This window comes from Cydia strobilella, chromosome Z, assembly GCF_947568885.1.
Source record: "Cydia strobilella chromosome Z, ilCydStro3.1, whole genome shotgun sequence".
Lineage (NCBI taxonomy): Eukaryota > Metazoa > Arthropoda > Insecta > Lepidoptera > Tortricidae > Cydia > Cydia strobilella.
The window spans coordinates 32044579-32069296 of NC_086068.1; the positions used below are offsets into that span (position 1 = coordinate 32044579).

General features: G+C 35.8%; 1 protein-coding gene and 1 non-coding gene across 2 annotated transcripts in view; both read left to right on the plus strand.

Annotated features, from left to right (window-relative positions):
• Positions 1-24718, plus strand: part of LOC134753818 (neuroligin-4, Y-linked-like) — a 105590-nt gene that overhangs the window by 65664 nt on the left and 15208 nt on the right. The window contains exons 2-5 of the mRNA XM_063689761.1: positions 10053-10598; positions 10775-10992; positions 18226-18378; positions 24343-24543. Coding sequence (XP_063545831.1) covers positions 10216-10598; positions 10775-10992; positions 18226-18378; positions 24343-24543 — 955 coding nt within the window. The 5' untranslated portion in view covers positions 10053-10215. The remainder of the gene's footprint in view (positions 1-10052; positions 10599-10774; positions 10993-18225; positions 18379-24342; positions 24544-24718) is intronic.
• On the plus strand, positions 2542-2646 carry LOC134755276 (U6 spliceosomal RNA). The gene has a single exon (XR_010129030.1). It is a non-coding gene; the product is annotated as a U6 spliceosomal RNA (small nuclear RNA).

The window sequence follows — 24718 nt, forward strand, 5'->3', positions numbered from 1 at the left end:
GGCTGGTATGTTAAATGCATGTAGGGCAGGCACTCAGTGAGTTGTCAATCCGCGGGCTTTCAGTATATCTATCACTACGAGTCGACTATATACATACATACATGTATATTCTGGCAAACCAATTTGTTTAATAGAATAAGGCGGCTATTATGAAATTTGTTGAGTTACATATTGGGTTTTAAAACTTTAGTTGTGCCTAACTAAAATACTACTTGTAATTTAGCATACTATAGCTACAAGTATAATATCGATGTCCTAGATGATACGCAACCAATTTATTCTCAATGTCAACATGATTAGCTAATTTTGTCATTAGAAAGTCTAATTGATAGAATCAAAACGAATGTGTATGCAGCCCGTCCCGCTTAACACATTATTATAAGCAGTACCTATAAACACACCCTAACATTACAACACTAAAAACTTATAAGTAGATTTATGCTATGCCTTAGTCAGATTAGTTTCTGTTTTACAACTGTAATAACGATTTGTTAATATGGAATTAATATGAAATTGACGTCACGGTTAACACCTTTTATATTTCTATCCGATTTATTACATATAACTTGTGTTTAAAATTACTGTTATCTATGATTTTCAAATAATTATCTGGTGATTTATTTTATGCATGGTGTGAAATAATTTATTTTGAATACAGTCAAATACCCTATTATAACCAGACTTAAATTTAAAATGTTTATTCATTAAAGATGAATGGCATAGAATACCATTCGATAAAACAAATATGAACTGCCATAGTGTTATACACCTTTTAAAAAAAGATTCAAAACATTGTCATTTTTAATCTCAATAAGGTAAAATTCAGTAGTCATTCATTGGTTTGGTTAGATGTTAGGTCTCGAGCAAAACTCAAAAACTGTGAAGAAAACAATAGTTCAACATGTCAAAACGCAGACGAGTCTAATTATTTTTATCACATGCCAGCCCTAAGCCCGACTAGTAGTATATCTTGACCCGTTTCTGCTTTTGTGGGAGAATCAGCGGATTTTTCCGCTTGGCAGGCGTATAAAAGGGATTTCCTTATGTGACATTAGCCAGAAAGTTTGTTGTATTGATTTTTATAGGTATCTTTATGAACCTATTAACATAACATGACAAATATATATATATATATTAATTAACTAAATATGTTTTAATGTATGGGGAAGACAAACAAATCAATCCCTACTGCAGGTGGTCTTAGCACTCAAAAACAGGTGGTGACCAATTAATATATCTAGAAAGCTTTAGAGAAACTATTCGACTTTGTAACATTTAAAACTTTCGCGTTTTGAGCACATATAAAATCATATTTAAAATGGGGTCTATCGCGAATTTATTTTGTTACTGTACCCGCCGTGCAGGTCTCGATGACAAATAAAAAGACTTCGATTTGAAGTAAACTTATAATCTTGAATAGGTGCTGGTTACGTTACAACAAGGTACAGTTGACGAAAACGGTAAAAAGGTGTAGAAGTGGTGGTTATAGTATGGAGGCTGATGCAAGAGTGATTAAGCTAAATTTGAATTGTAAAAAGGTAGTTTAAATTAAGGTGCCTCTAATTGGCCGCGATACAATACAAGTAATGTGGAGCGCTCCTATTGGTGCTTTTAAAAAAGCCTCCGCATAGTAACCGAGCCCGACGGCTGCGTTTAGCTACTGCATTATACAAATAAAAGGTTGCGTTCGCAACAGTTACCTTTATTTACCGACGTTTCGACACAGGTTTCACTAATGTCCCAGCAAGATGTCAAAACAGAGATTTGTATGACTACCCGACGAAAAGTGTATTTAAAGTTTGGGGTAGACATAAAATTTTAAACCACCCACTACACATAAATGTTAAATATTGTCAATAGTCCGACACGCAACACTCACAACATCCGCGCACACATCCGAAGATAGATCCCTTGGCTTTAACTTTTGGATCACTGGTCCCCAAGTTGCCGATAAGTTAAAACTATCTTCTTGGGTGCTTCTTGATTTCAAATGCTTCTCGCACAACTCTAGGATAATAATGGCGTTCAGTGGAGACAACAACCGGCGGCATCCTAGGTTAGGCTTTTTATAATGTGTTTATATGTATTTTGTATTGTTTTTGTAGCCTTCTTTTTGTTTTACTTTTACAATTATATTATACATTATTTAACTAAATAAGAAAAATAAATAATAAGAATAATAGGAGATAGTTACTAATAAGACTTTCCAGTAGTGAAAAAATTAAACTTATGCAAATGAATTCGGTATTAAGAACAGTGCATAATGTGTAATACGTCAAATGTCCAAATGCGATTGATTGAGCCTCTTTTTCCCTCATCTATATTCCTCTCTTTACGAATAATCGAACCTCTTGATTTATTACAAGCATTTGCTATCGGATACTAAATAACCCATTTGTCATCTTTTTAAAATCTCTCAAGGATTGAGTATCCTCGTCTCTTCTCTCGTCTTCTTCTCAATACGAATGGATCAATTAAAGCTGATTGCATGCATATTTTTAGATTCCAGAATGTTTTGGCGGTACTTGCTGCTGTTTTGGTGTACTTGCTTCGGCAGTACATATACTAAAATTGGAACGATACAGAGAAGATTAGCATGGCCTCTGCGCCAAAATGACATAAAACCCTGACATTCACGAAATAATTAATAAGAGAACAATCCGCCGCGAGACCCGAGGTCACAACCTAAGAATAAAATTGTTCGCACTCCCACTACTACTAAAGCTGCATATCATTCCTTGTCCAACTGTGTCGTGGCGGCTTGGAACTGTACCGGATAGTGTTGTGACTAGAGTTGTGCCGTTCCCGGTAACATTCCCCATTTTGTATGGGGAAATTTCTCGCTCGGTAACATTCCCCATACTAAATGGGTAATGTTACCGGGAACGGCACAACTCTAGTTGTGACTGCTCCGTCGGTCAATGTGTTTAAAAACAGATTGCACAAGTGACTTTTAAACAATAAAATAGACTGATGTTACTTAATGATGTGATATGACTACACAAACTTTGAACTATGGACGCTTTGGACACTGTGTGACATAGGCTCATCAGCTTCATAGCTGCTCACCTATAACTATATAATAAAATAAAAAGTATTTATTTTAGGAAAACAAGACATCATACAGAATTCAAAGATGAGCCTAATGATGTTGTTAATTATTGTTTAATCACCAATAATGATGATTATTTAGGAAAATTAAAACTAATGTGTCTTAGAATAGGTACAATAATTAATATATTATGCCAAGTTAGGGAAGGCTAGCGTAGTTTTAAAAAATCCTTTAGACCAAGAGCAAACTACCCTGTAATATTTTATTCCGATTCTTATAATTTTTTTACAACGAAAATTATAGAGCGTTTGGTTCATCATTTGCCAAATTAAAACGGCACATAGGTGGGGTATTTGCTATCTTCTCAGGCCTTCAAAACAATTCCTATGCCCACGGAGTATATATTTAGACTTTGTTCTGATTTAGTTTTTAATAATCAATAACGATGAGGTGGGTTGTGGTAAGTTTAGTCTTCTTAAAAATATTTATGATGATTTTTTTTCCGTTGATTACTAATTTTTACGTTTTTAGTGTATTTGACAAGACTTTCGTGGTGAAATTACTTGTATTTGATATTTATGAAAATTTGATTTAATGAAATAATAATAAAGGTTGTTTTTTCGTCACCTGCAAGAATTTACGGGGTGAACTTTTACATTGAGACCAACCATACAAAAACACCCTGTAAAAAAATCCAGCCTGATATATATCAATATCTTATTTGATGCAAACTGAAATATAGCTTTTTCACTTCTCATGCTCTAAAAGTGCTTCATATTAGACCTGCAAAGCGGGGTAAAAATCGTATTTTACATATTTTTGATTCGAAAAACAGTTCACAACAGCCAATCACGGCACTCATCGGCAGTTAATCGTAACTATGGGTTTTTTATTGGTACGTATACTGTGGTAATTATTTAAGTATTTAAGAGAAACTTCGTATTTGGTAATAACACAACAGCTTTCGCCTACATTTTATTTCATTTATTTATTGCATTCCATATGTTATTACAGATGATATCTTAAACTAAATTGTCACAACATGGACCCTGAATAGGGTATAGCAAGTTTACCTTAATAGCTAATACTTAAAATTATCTTATAAAATATATTACTTATAGCTTAATATCTAAATTTACCACGTATAATTTGTGTGAATACAAAAGGTAATCACGGTCTATATCCCGGTCAATATAAGTCTAGTGAAACTAACCGTGAATCATTCAAAACTCTAATTACCACGTATACTTTCAAAATAAATTAAATACATTTCAAGTCATTAGCTTTGCAATCACAGTAAATAGTAATTGAATAATACCTATACTAATAATAACATGATACGAATTAAAGGTTCTATATTAAAATAATGCAGTAATGTCAATAAAAAATAACAATAATCGAATTTTAAATTGTTGTGAGTCATACTAACGCTAAACTATCATAATAACTGGCGTGTAATTTAGCATAATAATAATGTCCATTCTTTAAATCATTCCATTACATCAAGACAATAAAGTTATTTTTAGTAAAGTAGAAATTAATACTTATTCGTTATCAGATGTCATAAATTCCTGATATGAATAAAATGATTTATCAATTAACCACGATTTCAGTTTGTTTCGAAATACGAGTATATTATACGTTTCAACTTCTTTAATATAGTCTGGGATTTTATTATATATTTTTATTGACTGGTAATGTGGCCCGTTTTTATATATGGCTAATTTAGGTTCTGGTAGAGCTAGTTGTCTATTTCGACGCGCGCTTTTAACGTACTGGAAGTCGGATATATGTTTTCTTACAAATAGTCCAACCTCCAGTATGTAAATACAAGGTAACGTAAGAAGCTTTAGGTTAGTAAAGTGTGGTCGGCAGCTTTCTGGTTGTCGGATATTAGCTATAACACGTACGCATTTTTTTTGTGCCATAAATAGATCTTCGACGTCTGTGCTATTCCCCCATAAGATTACTCCGTACCGCAACCATGCGTAGGCATATGCGTAATATGCAGAAAGTGCACATTCTACGCTTGTGTTCCTTTTTAGTACACTTAACGCAAACAAAAAACGTGATAGTTTCTTCCTGACCTCTTCAATATGCGTTTTCCAATTTAAATTCGTGTCAATGTTTAGTCCTAATAGTTTGAATGAACTAACCTCTTCGATGCCAAGTTCTTTTGACGTTGCCGATAAATATAAATCTTCTTTTTGGTACGGGTGAAACTGAATTAATTTGGATTTGCTCATATTAAGTTCCAAATTATGTTCATTTAGCCAGTTCCTAATTTCTGTTAAAGTTTCGTTGATATCACTCTGAAAGTTATGTTTTATGGGACTTCTAAACAAGAGGGACGACACATCATCTGCGAACATGATGCAAGTGTGTTTTGTAATTTTGGGCAAATCATTGATATAGACTAAAAACAGGATACATCCCAAAACTGACCCCTGAGGTATTGAACAATTGGTTATTAGGGTGTCTGATTGTATGCTTGAGACTTGGCCTGTGTTTTTGTCATGATGTTGGATCTGTGCGCATTGCGCCCTGTCTTTTAAGTAGGATTATAGCCATTTGTGTACACCGCCTTGAATACCTATTCCATAAAGTTTATTTAATAGGATAGAGTGTGAAATTTTGTCGTATGCCTTCGTCATATCTAACATCAAGCCGATAGCGTAATGTTTGTCTCTTAGGTAATTAAGAATTTCATTTACGTATTTATATACTGCGAGCGTGGTGCAGTGTTTTTTGCGAAAACCATTCTGATTTACATCTAATAGGTTAAATTTTTCTAAAAACTTGTAGATGCGATTTGCCATTGTTTTTTCGAAAAGTTTGGATATTACAGGTAGTAACGCTATGGGTCGATATTGGTTTGAATTTTGCGGGTCGCTTTTATTTTTAAGAATAGGTTTTATTATTGTAAATTTTAATTTATCTGGAAAAGTTGCTTGCGCATAGGACTGGTTAAATAATTTAGTAATTATAGGTGTAAGTTCCGTACTACAGTTTTTTAGCAAAGCTGTGGGTATTTCGTCTACGCCGGCTCTATACTACTCCCGAATCGAATCAGAATTCTATAAATCTGCCCGGAACACCTCTTTCGCCTCCCCAATTGACTCAGAATACCTCTACATATTAAAAACTGTACCAATTGTACTTTTAATATTTCATAAAATATAAAATAAGTACCTACCTGTTGTTTTTTTTATTCAAAGTGAAAAGTAGAGTGTATAACTCGATAATAAAACCCATTTTAACCTCGCTGTGCCTATCGACCCTCGGCGTTCCGGCTCGGGTAGCTATATGCACACCTCGCCTAAAATGGATCGTTTTATTCACTAGTCATACAATCTACTAATTCGCAAAATTAATTATGTCATCTGTCAATATCATACATTATTATTATTAAATATATTTATTTTATCGGTTTGAGGTGTCAGAATTGACTCAAAATCGTATTTTTCACATCTCATGCTCTGAAAGTGTGTCGTTGTTGTTTTAAAACGTGCGCAGAAAGTGATACATTTCTGCTCTAGTGCAGAAAAGTGGTGTACTCCTCTGCGTCCCTGTCCCACGAGGAGGGTAGAAACAAAATGGAAAAATAGTGTCTTTATTTCCCCGCCTGAAACAATTGGTAATTGTTTTAATTTGACTAATCCCGCATTGTTTTTTTTACCAAAAATGATGTAAGTAAATTGTTACAATAAATTATTCTTGATTTCTTTTGTTGAATTGTATTTACTTGAAGCCGGGAACCAAAAGAAATACACCAACAATATTTTATTAAAACTTGCGTAAATGAGAAAAAGCAGAATCTTATACAGCCACGGTTAAACGTTTGTACGATATTAAATGGGGTTTTAAACAGCATAGTACCACCAGTCATGTTAGGGGGCGTTCAGTTGAAATTAGTAACACAGTTTAAGTACCTCGGGCATTGGGTCACTGCGTCTCAAAATGATGACGTGGACGTGGAGAGGGAGCGCAGGGCACTATCAGTGAGAAGCAACATGTTGATCCGCACGTTTGCAAAATGCACAACTAAATTAACCTTGTTCAGATCATATTGCCAAACTTTTTAAACTTGCAGCCTGTGGATCAACTGCACGAAGAAAGCTTATAGTGCGCTGCGCGTCCTCTACAATAACGCGTTCAGGATGCTGATGGGGCTGCCGCGGTACTGCAGTGTTTCGGGGATGTTCGCGGAGGCACACACGGACGATTTCCATGCCATTATGCGCAAACGCGTCGCGTCCCTGCGCGCGGCAGCACCAACGGGGTCCTGAGCGCGGTCGCAGGGGCCTATGACAGCCAATGAATAAGGAATCAAATGGAAATGACATACCTACAAAAAAAGTGTGGCCGACGCCATATTGCCAAGAACAAAACATGGCGGTCTGCAGTGCTGAGAAGACAAGTTGATAGTCAAAGATATCGATATCGATAAACTAAGTTGTCATCATTTTAAACACAAATTAATGAAACTAAAAGGCTAGATAGGATTAGCGTACAAAAGGCGGACTTAATGCCTTATGACATTCACTACCAGTCAACCTTAAGGCAAAGCAGAAAAATTGTTGGCATGTAACTTACAATAACATATTAAGAGAACGCTATTTGTTGGCTTATGAGCCTTATGACGAACATGTACAATATCGATACCTACTCTATTTCATAATCGTACTAATTACGGACAAAAAAGGTAGGATGATAGTGCACGTATTACAAAGTAGTAATTTCATTAATAAAATAAATGTAATTAGTAATATTGTGAACTAGGGTACCGTTATTCAATATAAACCCCCTTCACACTCGTGCGCGAAGTCGCGAACGCGAGTGTGGAGTAGAGTTCACAGTCCTGCGAAATCGACTCCACACTCGCGTTCGCATTGCGATTCGCGCAACGAGTGTGGAGGGAGCTTAACATAAGAAGATTATTCGTCCTATGTAGAATAAAACAACATTCATACACAAAAATAATCTTTATTCATTTCGGAATAATACAATTTTGTTCAGGTAGTTCCGGAAAAAAAATAATTCCGTTTGTTTTTTTCCATAATATCGGAAACGTATATCAAGGTAAGCTTGAATAACACTTTTCATCAGCAGGTGTTTGTGTTTTGCATCGTGGTCGTTGGAGTTGCTTTCATATATTATTCTCATATATTCAGATTTCGGTAACCTGAAAAAAAAAACAATCAACACAAATCCTCTTTATTGCAAAACCTCAATAAAACTTTACATAATACATAATATGTACAGTACATGTACATGAAGACAGAGCGAATAACAGGCGGGGGATAATATTAAACAATATTTGATTACTTTCCCTCAGTACAACCGCATTCAGGATACATGTTTTAAGTATATACATATAATAAGTTTGTATCTACATAATGAGTAAAAAATGGGAAAAAGAGTAGAACAAGATGCAATAAAGACCATAAAATAATGACCAAAATGAGATTGGTCCTGACTTACTTTGACTAAAAAAAGTAAGTCATAAGATTCTTCGCCTAACATTTCTTAAATTCGATATAAAAGCACATCACTAACTGTCAAATGCACTAATTTCTATAGTACGAAAATCTCGAAAATTAATCCTTATTTTATTCCAATATATCACAAATCGGATTTATTGGCTAATTATTAACTAAGTACACACCATAAGAAGTCAGTCATCTGTGAAATAACAAATATTTCAGTTAAAATGTAAACATACCGGTGCAAAGACAAACTTTTCTGGTTTTCCTTTTTTCTTGAGCCACATCCAACAACACTGCACTTAGGCATTATGTCCTTTCTTGTCCTTAACCACTACACCACATTATTAAAGAGAAATACTCACAGAATTTGCAATTATCCAATATTTTATTTTAATAACACGACACTTTGACACTTCTTGTACCTTGGAAAACCGTAACTAAATATGGCGGACCGGCCACAGTAGGCACGTCAAATGAAAAATGTTGCCATAGCAGCACGCATTGAAGTATTGTTATCTTTTTCCACATAAGGGAAAATATATTGGTTAGAAAGTGACAACATAATTTTTACTTATGCGGCATCGAAATGCTTGGTATTTGTATAACTGATTGCATGTATAGAACAATACGCCGAGTCCACTCTATTATACGTCAATGATGACAGCCCGATATTTGGCCACTGGGCAAAATCGCACGCGCCACATGCAGTTTATTAAAAGTAACTTTTTTAAATATGTTAAGTTAATTTTAAGTTTAATATTAATTTAATTTTTAATTTTAATAATATGTAGGTTATATGGATGTAATATGTAATCCGAAATAAATGCTTTTTAATTTAATTTAATTTTTTTAAAGTTTTTTAGCACTATATGTGATTATGAAAATAAAACTATATATAGGTAAGATAAAAATTGCTTATCTTTTCATTAAATTGTGATCTAATATTTAAATTCTGTAGAAAATACTTCTATTATGTTGGCTAAATGATTAGGATGCCATTGACTATTGGGAGTAGAAGTAGAAAATTAAAAAGTAAGAGGCAATCCCGCTGATGTTCATACTATAATGAACAAATTCAACAAATCATTTTAAAATTACTGCAGTCTATTAAAATATGTGTGGTTTCGTAAATATTGCAATCTAAATGTTTTTCGATAGGGGTTATTTATCTTCACACATGTAAAGTCTCCGATTGCAAGTAAGTCCCAAGGAAAAAAATCATGGCCGTAGGTCTATTAGGTAATTTAATTACTGATTTAGCAAAATTGCCTTGTCTTGTTTGGTTTCCTCCCGTTCGATATGAAAAGTAGAGTGTTTAACTCGGGTGAAAGGCACTATTTCCGTCTCGGACTATTGGCGCTCTCACTGCGTTCGAGCGCCAAACTACCTCGACAGAAATGGGTAGCCCTTGGTTAACAATCTACTATTGCCATAGGGCAATGTTAACCACATAGGTATTTCGACACACATTTTAAAAATGTTTTAAATAATTCTAGTTTCTTTTGTTACAGGTTATAAACGATGGCTGCGCCTAGTCAAGATACTTTGCCAACATTTTTAAAAGCAGTTTATTTTTCTAAAGACGTTTGTTCAAATAACTTAATGCACCGCAATTGTAATAATATTGACGAAATTGAATAAATAATGGGACCCCATAGCTGACACTGTCTCAAAATGGCTAATATAAGACTGCCGCTACATATATGTAATTCAATCAAACAGTATACCCTTAACGTCAACACGAAATTAATAAATGAGCAAAACTTAGACATTAAATCTGAAAAACGTTCCACATATATAAAGGCAAATATTAATTTGAAATCAAAGCAAACAGATAAAGCAAAGTTTGTCATATTTCTTATATTACTACTCCCAATAAGTTCGTGTGGCAATAGTTACAACGGTGGAAGAAATTCTATGCTTCGGACAAGAGTGATTGGAACGAGATACGGTAAAATGCAAGGTGTTATACTGCCAATGGATCAACATAAATTCTTGAAACCAGTGGAAGCGTATTTGGGAGTACCGTATGCAACTCCACCTACCGGGTCTAACAGGTAATCTTCAATAATTATTTACAATTGCACCACGTTATAGTGTATTTATGTTAAGTATCATACATTATGCAACAAGTTCTGTGTAGTATCTGAGTACAATTAACGTCGGTTCTTGCAGTGCAGTTGCAGTGTGTGGATGTAATAAGTATAAATTAAAAAAGCCGCTTATAATGCAGGTTCGCGCCCACGCGCGCTCCAGCCCCCTGGGATGACGTAAAACAGGTTGACCAAATGGGCCCAGTGTGCCCCCAACGCTTGCCAGACATTTCAAACGAGACTCTTGCTTTGGAGAGAATGCCCAAAGGTAGACTGGAGTACTTGAGGAGACTGATACCAAGACTGAAGAATCAAAGCGAGGATTGCCTCTACATGAACATTTACACCCCCGTACAAGGTATGTTTTATAGTTATTATCTTTCTTTTCGTATTTACACACAAATCATAATTATTATATGACTACCTAGGTAAAACTCACAAACTTATCGTTAAGCTTTACAGTGGTGACAAATGGTGGTGGTGATATATTTTATAAACAAAATAGGTAATGAATATTGTGTTTACAAAATACAAGTCAACCGAATGATATTAACATACCAAAATGTTAACATTGAACAAGTGTAACAGTTTGCAGGTCGACGTTTATAAATCTTGTCTCATAAAATCTGTTTCCACAGAGCGCACCTGTGCTCTACGGTTCACTGAAAACAGACACGTTGATCCGTTCGCAGCTTTGACTTTATTCCCAATACTGACAATTTATTGTTTTGTATAAGAACGGATAATATTGATTTACTGAAAATGTTTCGTATATCGAGATAATCTAATTTATTGTTTGCATTCTCAAAAGATTACAGTATAAACTAAGAAAGTGCAAATTTATGGTATACTTACTTTAAGCAGTTTTTGTCTTGTCATTATATGTCGTCGGTCGATCGCATATCATGCAACGCCACCATTTTACGATTTATATTTAGTCGCTACGCTTGTAAATTCCGAGTATTCTGACATATGCTCTATTTTTGAAAACTGAAATGAAACCCTATAATCTATACATACCTAAGGTTTGTATAGTTTATAGGGTTTCATTTATTTAAATTTGACATATCACATAGCGGAATTTACAAGCGAAACGACAATATGCTCTTATTATCGTATCAAATTAAGATGAAAACCATATCAAATGATTAAAACAGAATCGGTATTTTGGGTATATCACGATATAAATAATACGGCAGATCGATGAGAGCGACGTATTCGACGATATTCCTAAGTAAGTACTCGTATCGTATGGTGTAATGTCGTATGGTGACAGTGGTCGTAGCAATCTATCTTCCCGATATAGTTCTAAAAACTTCATTACTTCATGATGAAGCCACGTAGTCGTAATTTTGTCTGGGGGCCATTTTGCGAACAGTATTAGACTAATACTATTAGTCCACAAACGGTCAAATCGTATGGGTTTTCATGACAACACACTAATAACATTAGCCTAATATGGTTCGAGAAATGGGACCCCTGGTCATACTCCATCTCCACTAATTGGTCATACTAGGCGACTTTTACAGCCCCTAACCAAATAGCCTCTAATTGTCAAACCATGCTGGTTTTGTCGTAACAGTTTGCTGGTTTATAAGAAGAACTCGCGCGAGAAACGGCAAACGGGTTTCAACAAAATTTAATAGCCTATTCTGACATTTTATCTCACTGTATTTGACTTTTAATTTTTTTATTTTGTTATGATTTGTTTCTTTTTAGATACATTGTGACATTGTTAAATATCATGTAATTCCCAATAAGAAATAAATTAATCTAATCTAATCTATTCTATGCTCATCCTTGGCTTGGGGTTACAGCCAAGCCAATTTTGAGCTGATATTGCCATTAATTCATTCATTATTACGAATTTAGAAGTTGAAAGCAAAGTGAACAACAACAAAAATACGCTGCTACATTACAGAATAATGCTTTGGTTATCCATCACGTCAGTCGAAGTTGAAAAATCATTTTTAACTACACCATGTAGATTTTCTCAAAAAGTAGATGTAAATATGATAACTTCTAAAATTTTAGAGCAAATATTAATTGTATAGTATCACGAATGCCATATATTAAATGAATGAAAATATTTTTACCCATTTTTTTCCTTTGCCCGACTCGTACCTACAGAAAAACATTGTCAGTCACTAGTCCGTCAGAAACATCAAATTGTACCTAAACGAATTATTCGAATATTTATAAATTATCATTTGAATAAATAGATTTAGATTTATTTATTTCAGGATAAAAATTACACTATAAATTTGCATCAATGTCAAAATTATGCTTATTAAGCAAAATAAATAAATATAAACAATTTGATGTTTCTGACGGACTAGTGACTGACAGTGTTTTTCTGTAGGTACGAGTCGAGCAAAGGAAAAAAATGAGAAAAAATATTTTCATTCATTTAATATATCTTCTTATCATGATCGTCAAACATTACATACTAAAAAATACAAAATAAATTAAAATAATTTTCTCTCCCAGTAAGGATCGTCATATAAGTATGTATAAACAAAAACATCAATCTCAGCAATCAATCTTAGCAATTTAGAATCATCATTAAATGTAAAACAAAATAAAATATCACAAAAGAAGTAAATGTCATTTTTAAAATACAATAAATCATTTAAATCATAAATAAAATTACATATATCATTACAAATTCAATTCCATGAAGTCACTTATAGAGTACAGAGGGTTATCCAACAAAAGGTTTCTCAATTTGCGCTTAAATGCTTCGTCACACGGCTCATTTTTTAGGTCAGCAGGTAGTTGTTCGTAATAAGTTGGGCCAATGACTCGAGGGTTCTTCCTTGAAAGTGCCATGCGACGGGGAACTGTTCTCAGACGCCCTGTAGCTCGAAGCAGTTTGCCCGGAATGTTAACTGTAGCAAATCGAGATATATTGTGTCTTACATATAGCAATAGATCGAACAAGTATTGTGAGTAGTGCGTCATTATACGTTGAGAGCTAAAGAGCTCTTTGCAAGGATGCCTGTGTTTTACCCCGGCAAGTGTACGTATTGCGCGTTTCTGCATTATTAGGACTCTTTTTGCATCTGTTGAATTACCCCAGAGCAGTGAGCCGTATGCCATGATAGAGTGGAAATGCGCAAAGTACACCTGCTTTAGGGCTTCTGCGGAGATTAGTGGCTTTAGTTTCATCAACGCAAACGACGCACCACCCAACCGATCGCAAAGGTTGTCTACATGGCACTTCCAATTTAGAGTGTTGTTAATCAGGAATCCGAGGAACTTACTCTCTTCGCACATGGGCATCGGAAAGTTAGCCATGCACGGTGTCAGTTGAACCTTTCGTCCAGAAAACAACATAACATTGGATTTCGAATAATTAAGTAATAGACCATTTGATTCCAATTGCACATAGAGCGTATCATTTCAAAAGCGTATCAAATGCTAGGTTTCGTTCTGAGAACTGCAAAGGTTTTTAAAAAATCTTCAAGTTATCTTCTGCTGTATAAATCACTGGTTAGACCCCACTTAGAATATGGTTCTGTAATTTGGAATCCACTGTATAAGAAATATGCAAATGCTATGGAAATGGTTCAAAAAAAGTTCTTACGGGCATTACATAGACGATTGACAGGAAAACGTCTTCCGTACGTTGATCTGTTGCGCTATTATAAATTGCAGTCATTAGATACCAGACGCAAATGCTGTGACGCAATTACTCTCTTTAATATCTGCAAAGGTCACTTTAACAGTATAGACCTGCTGGAGCTCATACGGTTCAGAGTCCCAGCTCGATGCGGCTCGCGCTCTAATGCTTTGTTTTCGGTTTCCACCACCTCTAGTAACGCCGGTTTGTGAGCCCCCTTACGTCGTATTTGTAACACTTACAATAAAGAATTTACTTCCATCGATATATTCAATGTCGCCAAGCCCAAATATCGTAATCAAATACTCAATATTCTCAACGGCCAACATAGTGTTCGTCAGTAATGTGTCGTCATCATTGCTATAGTATCGCTTATTTATTAGTATCGCTACTGCCATTGTACTTAATTGTACTTAATGTTACATATATTGATTTGATTGGTTGTCAGTATGTCCAAGTTTTTGGTAGTTTTCTTTTCTTTTCTCTTTCATTTTAATTGTAGTACCTGATTACAGTACACATACGCATGGTCTGGAACACTTGGTAAACTTGTATGTAAACCTACCTTTTAGTTAAGTCCGTTTATTTTAAGTATGTTTTAGTGAGAGCGTTTAAGGAAGTAAGTGTCATCTCAATCATATATGTACCTAACAATGTAACCTATTATCCTGTCGCATACCTCTGTTGTTTCTCCAATAAATAAAATAAAATTTGTTGAGAACCACGCCTGCAATTGGTCACAAGCCTCATGGATTTTTAATAGTCATACTTGTTATGGCCATTTTTGCCCGGATGCTGCACTTCATGATAAAAGCAAGCCGCTTTGCACAGTGCTAGTAGGGACCAAACTGAGTGATTTGACCTACAGCAGCGCAAGTTTCACCCCTTAGGAACAGAGATGGCGCCACTTCTTTAAAAAACAATTTCAAAAAATTCTACAAGCTAAACCAATGAACCGATTTAAATGTTTAATATCTCAAATAAAAGCTCATTATATACATTACTTTTAAAAAATACTCAAAAAATATATACTGATTACTTTCGACAAAAAACGGCATCTTAAGTTTTTTTTTTTACTCGATTGATAGTTTTTACTTGTTTTCTCAAAAAAAATGTATGAAACATGAATAGCTTAATGCATGTATATATTACTGAATAAATAACAAGTATTATAAAAAAAACCCGACACCGATATCTCTCATACTTCACGAAATATAAAAGTTTGAATGTGAGTGTAAATTTCTTCAAAATATATTTCAAAAAATTCTACAAGCTTAACTATTTGACCGATTTCAATGTTTAATATCTCAAATAAAAGTTCATTATATACGTTACTTATAAAAAAATACTCATAAAACATATACTGAACCCTTTTGGCAAAAAACGGCATCTTAAGTTTTTTTTCTTACTCGATTGATAGTTTTTACTTGATTTCTTAAAAAAAATATTATGGAACATGAATAGTTTAATAAATATATATATAGTACTGAGTATATAAAAGTATTACAAAAAAACACAACACCGATACCTTTCATTCTTCACGAAATATTTAAGTTCAAATATGCACGTTCTTACAAATAAATCCTTTAAAAGAAATCTTCAACCGCAGTAAGTGCACTGATTTTAATATGAAATGTGTCATATGAAAAGAAATCACCCAATTTATTTTAATAAATAAAAAAATTAATAAATAAAAACTGAATAAAGTTTTTTCCTGGTGCTGAATTACAAAAAAATATAACAAATCTAAAATTAGGAATTATTTTTATTTAAAGTGACTACATTTGTAAACAAAAAACTTTAATGTCCTCTTCGGGTTCACCGGTAGATTTAGAACTGAAAAAAAAAGTCGTTTTGAGAAGTACTCGTACCATTTCAATACTACAAAATCACCGATCATACATGAACTGGTTGCTGTAGATTACTGTTGGATAATTTTTGTGCCTGTAGATTTACTGTTGAATTATTTTTGTGCCTAGTTGATTACCATTAAACCTATAATTTTGTGCCAGACCTATAATCAGTCAGCATGCAAAATAACTCTGGATTGAAAATTACATTAACTTACTTTTGATTTGTATAGCCACCTTTGCATGATTTACACTGGGCTGTGCATGGTAAGCTGACGCGACGACACTCACAACGCATAGTTTTCATTTCATTTCATTCACTTTTTTTTTTCAGTTCTACATCTACCGGTGAACCCGAAGAGGACATTAAAGTTTTTTGTTTACAAATGTAGTCACTTTAAATAAAAATAATTCCTAATTTTAGATTTGTTATATTTTTTTGTAATTCAGCACCAGGAAAAAACTTTATTCAGTTTTTATTTATTAATTTTTTTATTTATTAAAATAAATTGGGTGATTTCTTTTCATATGACACATTTCATATTAAAATCAGTGCACTTACTGCGGTTGAAGATTTCTTTTAAAGAATTTATTTGTAAGAACGTGCATAATTGAACTTAAATATTTCGCGAAGAATGAAAGGTATCGGTAAATTAATTGACTTGACGAATTTTCTTGCCCAATGAAATACCTACATGTGGTTTGTTTACTTTCTTTTAAATACCTAAAGATACAGACATTCAGGTCAGATTTTTTATTTGTAAGTTTTTTAGTTTAGGTTATCATGTTTTAGCACACTTTATTGTTTTAATAGGAAATAAATATTAAAAGGTAATTCTCAAAATAAAAACTTGTTTGGAACAAATATTTTTTTTGTCAAATGTTTTGATTTGTGATTTTAAAGTCATACACAGTAATACTAGAATAAATACAGGGTGATTTATTTATATACGCGAATAGTTGGCTACAAAGTTAGAGGTTTTTGAGACAACTTTGTGGCAGGGACCGGACAACCCTTTCCGCGATAAAACCCTTTCAATGGGCGACACTTAAACACGGCTAACACATTGAAAGACTTTCCCTTTTGAACTGCAAGCCCATTCATACCCCTACCTTTGACTAACCCTTACCGAAAAGCTAACCAAAAATAAGGCTAGCCCTTAATAAGGGTTACCCTTATCTTTAAGCGCTTTTTATAAAGGTTTCCCTTTGCGTGAAAGAGACAGGATTAGTATATATCTACGGTAGTGTATGAAAAGGAAAGAAAATACGTACCTAGTCAAAGAACGCCGCCGTCGCCGCCGACGATCGCTCGGATTCGAAGTAATGTGTGCTTTATGAACAAGGTAGACGACTTAAATTAGCACGCTTGTATGCTAAAAGTGAAGCCCTTTATAAGGCTAACCCTTATAAGCAATATGCAAGGTGTTGGTGAGCGGATGATAAGGGTTTTCTAAGGGTATTTGGGCTACCGATTACTCAAATGTGGTAGCTTTATATAAGGGTTTTTAAAAGCAAAACAAAGGGTTTCGTCTGGCAAAGGGTATGGTGAGTTAAGCCTTATGCAATACCCTTATAAAACCCCGATAAGGGATAGCGGGCCGGTCCCTGCTTTGTGGTTCCTTTTCTCAAAAAAAATGTACTAGATGATATTAAAAGAGAAAACACGTGTAGTTTTATTTTTCGCCTACTTGCTTATGTTTCAATTTTATTCAGTGATCAGTGATAACGAGGTCACAGTGTATTTAAATTGTAAACTGAACCCCCCCCCCTCCCCCTCCTAAACCACGTCATCTGATTTCATTCAGGTATCACGCATTTTGCTCGTACTTGAATGTCTCACTTATACACATTACCAATGTGACCATAAATTAACATATTGTCAAAAGGCGTTGTTATTCCCGTAAACAAAACGAAATGCAATTCTGTAGTATGAACTTTCTTCCCATCACATTTTATAATCGTAATATTCGTTTTAAATACATATATGCCCTACGTGATTTTTCAACTCTGATATGTATAAAGACAATATAAAGACAATCAATACAATTATTTGATTTTTGAACTCTGTTTTTTTTTTCATAATAAATGTTTTTGTAATTTTTTTTTGTTTCAGTGGGTCCGACATTGCAGGCCAAATATCCAGTTGTTATTTTTATCCACGGAGAATCTTTTGAGTGGAATTCTGGAAACGTTTACGACGGGGCCGTGCTAGCTAGCTATGCGGGGCTTGTTGTTATCACCATCAACTACAGACTAGGTATTCTAGGTAAGCCAAATTAGAATAAATATATACGCTGGTCAAAACTCGGCAATCGACTATTTTCTGTCAATGTACATACATTGCACAAACAGTTGTGTGAAGTATAATAGCAGTTTATTTATACGACAGTAAAATAAGTTAGTAATATCGCAAAAAAGTTACAGACAGTTATGGTTTGTCGTGGGCGTGCCTATCACCAAAGCCTCAAGCAAGCAACCAAACCAAGTGGGTAGTTGGTCAAAAATCAACAAAACAGTCCGAACGATGGACCATTATATTGAACACAGCTGTACGTAGCCAACCTTACTACTCACTCATCACTAATTACGAATAATTAGTGAAAACTTGGTATCACCAAGGCACTTTGCGAAAACTAGTATTTCTAAAAAAAATCTAGTAAAAACTAGTTTACACTAAAGCCCTACGGAAAACTTGTTTTAACTAGTTGAGGCGATACGGAAAACTAGTTATAACTGGATGCTGATAAGCAATAATGTGTTAACCTACATAAGCACCATTTTTAGAAAATGGCGTCTAAAGATTTTTTCGTGGTTTTTGAGTGTTTGTTCTAATAAATTTAAGATTATGTTCAAACTGTTGTACCTATTTGTCAGTTTAAATACATATTAAATATATTAATAACGGGTCACTCACGTGTTTTAAGTCGAAAACGCTCGACATGACTTACTTGACTTATGGTCCTATATCCCCTAGATGGGGCAGAGGGCATCCACAGTGCTCCGCCATCCCGTTCGGTCTTGAGCTTCGCGCTTCATTTCGCTCCACGTCTTGCCAATGGTCGCCGCCTCTGCGATGATCGTCCGCCGCCAGGATTGCTTAGGGCGACCACGTTTCCGCTTTCCTTGGGGATTCCAGTCTAGGGCTTGCTTCGGGATGTGATCCGGGTCCCTTCGGAGCGTGTGGCCGATCCAGTTCCACTTGCGGCGTTTGATCTGCTGGTCGATCGGAGTCTCACCGCAACGTTCCCACAGATCTACGTTGGATATTCTCTCGGGCCAGTATACACCGAGGATACGGCGAAGACAGCGGTTGATGAAGACTTGGAGCTGACGCGAGATGTTGTTAGTGACCTTCCACGTTTCACATCCGTACAGCAATACGGTTCTCACGTTGGACCGGAATATCTTTAGCTTAACTCTCCTAGTCAGTTTCCGCGATTGCCATACCGGACGGAGCTGTGCGAAGGTTGCTTTCCCCTTGGCGATTCTCGAAGCGATGTCCTCTTCGGTCCCTCCTGTTTCCGACACTACTCTACCGAGGTACGTAAACTTGTGGACCTTCTCCACTCCCTCTGTGCCGATGAGCAACGGCAACGAGCTCGTCGCTCCGCACCTCATTTCCTGGGTCTTCCGGATGTTAATCTTTAGTCCCACCTCCAAAGCGTCTCGCCGTAGGTCGTCCAGTTTGGCTTGCATGTCATCGGCATAGTCCAAATCTTCCAAGACGTTGGACAGTCCCCACTCTATGCCGCGGCGCTTGCTGTTGGTGGTGTTATACATGATGCCATCGAGGACGACAAGGAATAGGAGAGGTGAAAGGAGACACCCCTGACGAACACCCGCATGGACCGGTATGTCCTCCGAGACGAGGCCGTCGTGAGTCACCCTACAAGAATACTTCCTGTAGATGGCCTTAATCATGTTCGTGATCTTCTCGGGGACTCCAATTTCATGCAGCCGGTCCCAGATACAGCTCCATCGCAGCGTGTCGAAGGCTTTTTCGAAATCCACAAAGGTCAAGTACATTTCCCTCTGCCATTCTGATGCTTGTTCGAGTATTATGCGCAAGGTGTTGATCTGGTCCGTACACGATCGGTTGGGTCGGAATCCAGCCTGCTCTTTGCGAAGAAGAGGTTCGACGGCCCTCGACAACCTGTCCAGGATGATCTTGCAGAGCAGCTTAGAAGGAATCGAGAGCAAAGTGATGCCTCTCCAATTGCCACATTCACTGAGGTCTCCCTTTTTGGGCACGGTGATAAGAAGCCCTTTGTTCCAGTCGTCGGGTAACTCTTCGGCTGACCAGATGTTCCGTAGTAGGGGCGTCAGCGCGTTCGCAGCGGTAGAGACGTCAGCTTTCAGCATTTCCGCTGTGATGAGGTCGACTCCTGGGGCTTTCCCGTTCTTCAGTGATCGGATGGCCTTCACTACTTCCTCTCCTGTAGGGGGAGACACATCAATGTCCAGCCTTTGTGCGGGCGAGCTGGCGGCAGGTTCGGGACTCGGAAGATCTCCTCAAAGTGCTCCCGCCAGCGTTGAAGCTGCCCCTCTGATGTCACAATCAACTGGCCTCTCTTGTCCTTCAAGGGCTTCTTCTTCCTCCGGTTCCGGTTCCCGGCCAAGGTCTTCGTTGCCTTGTACATCTCCCTGAGATTGCCGGAGTTGGCAGCGCGTTGGGCGGAATCCGCAACAGTATCAGCCCATACTCGTCGGTCATGACGGGTACTGCGGTAAATTTTTCTGCGTATGTGTCTGTATTGCCGCCTCAGGTCTTCACGCACTACCACGTCGCTGGTTACCAGGAGTTGAAGATGGAGTTGGCGCCTTTCTTCAATGAGGTTCCAGGTTCTCTGTGACATCCAGTCCTCACGTGTATATGTTTTGTGTCCAAGAACGACGGAGCTGGTCTCTGTATAGGCCATTTTGATGTGGTTCCACTCCGCGTCGACAGAAGTAAAAGAGTCCGTTTCGAGAACGGAGAAGCGATTACGCAGCTCCAGCCTAAAGGCGTTGCCTACATCTGGGTCCCGTCCCGCAGCTTGTTGACCTCAAATCGTTTGCCTACCCTGGTGGTCGCGCTGGCAGCTCGTGCTACGGCTACTTTGAGCCGCACTTCGCGCTCGACATACGATAGTTTAAATACGACGAATACTAGTGATTTATAATTATATTATTCGAAATAAATTTAAATTTATCGTAATAATCCGCTTTATGTTTATTGCGAATTGCATTATGACGTGAAACTTTCTCAAGAACGTGTCATTATACTTTTAACACAGTTTTGCTAATTGTGTAAATCGGCATTTGAACTTATAATCCACATGTTATAGCACATAACTTGTTCAACGACGGGACTTAACTTGTTGTTGTTAAATACTAACTTAATATAAATTGTGTTTTGCCTTAATCAATCAAGCCTCATAATGCAGTGATATAATATGTTTTTCGATTTGCAAGAATGATTCAAGTCTAGCAAGTAATTTAAATTCATTATAGTTATTCAAAAAACATTATTTTACGAATATGCGTATATTCAAATTGTTGAACTGGGTATTTAAAATTAATTGGTAAGAAAAACTACAGCATTTAGCGGTTTTGTTTAATTTATTTCGGCAAACTTACCTAAAAAATAAAACCCTTTAAATCTAGTGGGATTACGCTTTATAAACACCTTATTTCGATTAGCATTCGTATTTATCTCTTGAAAAGTGCAACAATTAATAGATTTGTGCACTAAATTCGTAAAATTACAATTTTTTGCAGCACTAACCTTCAGAGCGCTTCTGGTAAAACAGAAGTAATGGAATGGGATTTCCGCAGTAATGAGTTAAACTCTCTTAAGACATTATTGACATTTTAGTATGCGTTCTGCCCATTACTGCAATAAGTTAAGGTACTAGACGCATTAATGCAAAACAGACGTGTTAACGGATTTGTGTTAACCTTTTTCCTTCTTTTAGAATAGTTATAAATTTCAAATCACTAAGGTCATTTTTGTAAAATAAAGTAGAGCGCACCAGCTACAATATGGCATTAAATTCACATTATTGCTTATCAGCATCCAACTATGAAAACCGTCTTTTCCCGGGTTTTACGGTAACATACGAGTATATACTTTTAATCACACTTGCTCGAAAAAGATCTTATTTCATGCAGGTGTACAAAAGGACAAAGGCCTAATTGTTCCCGCGGGAGTTATATTTCTGAAAAAAAAAGCTATCTCACTCGTGTTAAAGCTTTTTTTATTATGTCACTAATTTATACGAACCAAGTAGGTATAAATGAGTTTTACTTTGGAAATACCGACGTTTATAAAATATTTTTGTTGTTTATGCTTTAAAATATTTAATTTGATTCATTTAATAGCCGTTTAAAACATGTCGATGGGTCTGTGCCTTTGATGCCTACCAAAAACTACCAAAAATTTGCTTAAAATTTAGTTTTTTCTTTGCAAGTGTGATGAAAAACATTGTGTGTAACTCCGGGGGTAAGAATATTGTTGTCTTTAATTCTGTCGCAAATATAATTATAGACTCGTACAATATTTCACTTACCCACCACGTTTCACGATGTACTAATTATGCTTGTTTTGTAATTCGATGAAACAAAAGAAAAGGTGCGATCTATAAATCCAGGTTACTACGAGCAACATTTCTATAGGTAATGTAATCCCTAAAGTAGGTAAGATTAAGATTCTCTAACTAATTTTTGTACCCGCATTGTCTAATTCCTATAAAAATTCATGCTTATCTTAATTTGTTTGCCAAAATGCGAGACGAGTTTCTTATTCTGATAATCCCATTTTTGTGCTACTTATTAATATTCCATTTGTTAAATTAGTGAAAGTCCTTGCCTGAAGGCAGGGATTTTAACAATTGATTTTAGTATTTGTATTTATATAGGGTAGGTAGCGTCACTCACGTTTGTTTATTTGATTTATTCTTGTAAGTAGAATTTCAAAGTCATCCGCGATAGAACTGATATGTTCATATTTGTTATACCTACATTAATTATTTCTATCTGACTTCGATCGTTGGAACGTTGACGACGAGCACCAAGTACTATAATTTTTATTGGGGAACAAGCGCGAACATAATTCACCTGCTGAAGATTAGTCGGATGTTGTCTACATGTACGGTCAAGGAATCTGATTTCTGTACCGTTTCGCACCTTGTCACAGTGAGAATAATCTTTTACGACAGCGGTTATAATACACGACGGGCTCACTATGAACAGGTACAAAAAATCCATAGTATCTATACTAATCCGTACTATATAATATTAATACTATAAATGCGAAATCAACTTTGTCTGTCTATCTGTTACCTCTTTACGCTTTAACCGCTGAACCGATTTAGATGAAAGTTGGGGTGAAAAGAGGGAGAGGTTATTATGGAAGTGGTAAATATATAAATTTAAATTTTACGCAGCTAGTGGTCACATAAACCAAATTCGTTGACTGTACTTAACGTTACCTGGATTAATAAAATTGATAATACATATAGGTACATAGGAATTCCGTAAATTTACTTAAATAAAAAATCTGTAAAAAAATATACCTGACCAAAGCATACATGTGCAGTTCCTGACGTTTCGTAGGGCGTACTGCCCACCAGGTGGTAAGTGGATATCAAAGACTATAGATTCCTAGAACAAGGAATCACTGTGTTAGTTAAGGACAAATTTAGACCCAACAGCGCCAAAATATTCCATATTTGGGAGCTGTGAGAAGGCAGTTGGGGATAAATTTGCTCTCTCTCTATTATACACCTTACACACAGTTTAGGTACAGTAAATTAAATAGAGAAATAACAAACAGCGGGCTTACTGCAAAATATCGATCTGTTCCCAATAAACTTTGAGATTGAAACGAAAAACATGTTTTATCTCAACTAACAAAAATATTAGAATATTATTGATACCGACTGTACGAGTATATACCCTCATTAAAAATATGTATGCAGTAGTAGGTACCTGATTTTTGACATACTTCCAGAGTTATTAGTTATTAGTCAGAAGTCCTACAAACTGGGTATTTTTGTTAGAATTTATGAAAAAGGTTAAGTGTGTGTCAGATCACGTCGGATTATAACTAAAGAAAACCAATGTAAAGCACCTAATCTGTGTGGTTTATTAGACACGCCTCCGATGTCAAACGTACATAATACTTATTTTTTTATTATTAAAGTTTATTTTTTTAGCCAAGGTATAATTTATGCAATATTGTTTGCAGGATTCTTGAATGCCAACCCCATACCCCATCTTAAGGCTAGGGTAGCCAACTACGGACTGATGGATCAAATTGCGGCATTACATTGGATTCAGCAAAACATAGCTTTGTTCGGCGGAGACTCTGGCAATGTGACGATGCTGGGGCACGGTGCTGGTGCTGCGTGTATTAACTTTCTGATGATATCGCCGACTGTAATGCCGGGTGAGGATAATTTATCGATAAAACTAATGCATATTTTTAGTAAAAAAACCGGACAAGTGCGAGTCAGACTCGCCCACCGAGGGTTCCGTAGAAATTTAACTTTTTTTAATACAATTATTCCCTGTACTTGTAGAGTAACGCAATATTACTTTCCAAATTTCATAGTAACCTAAAA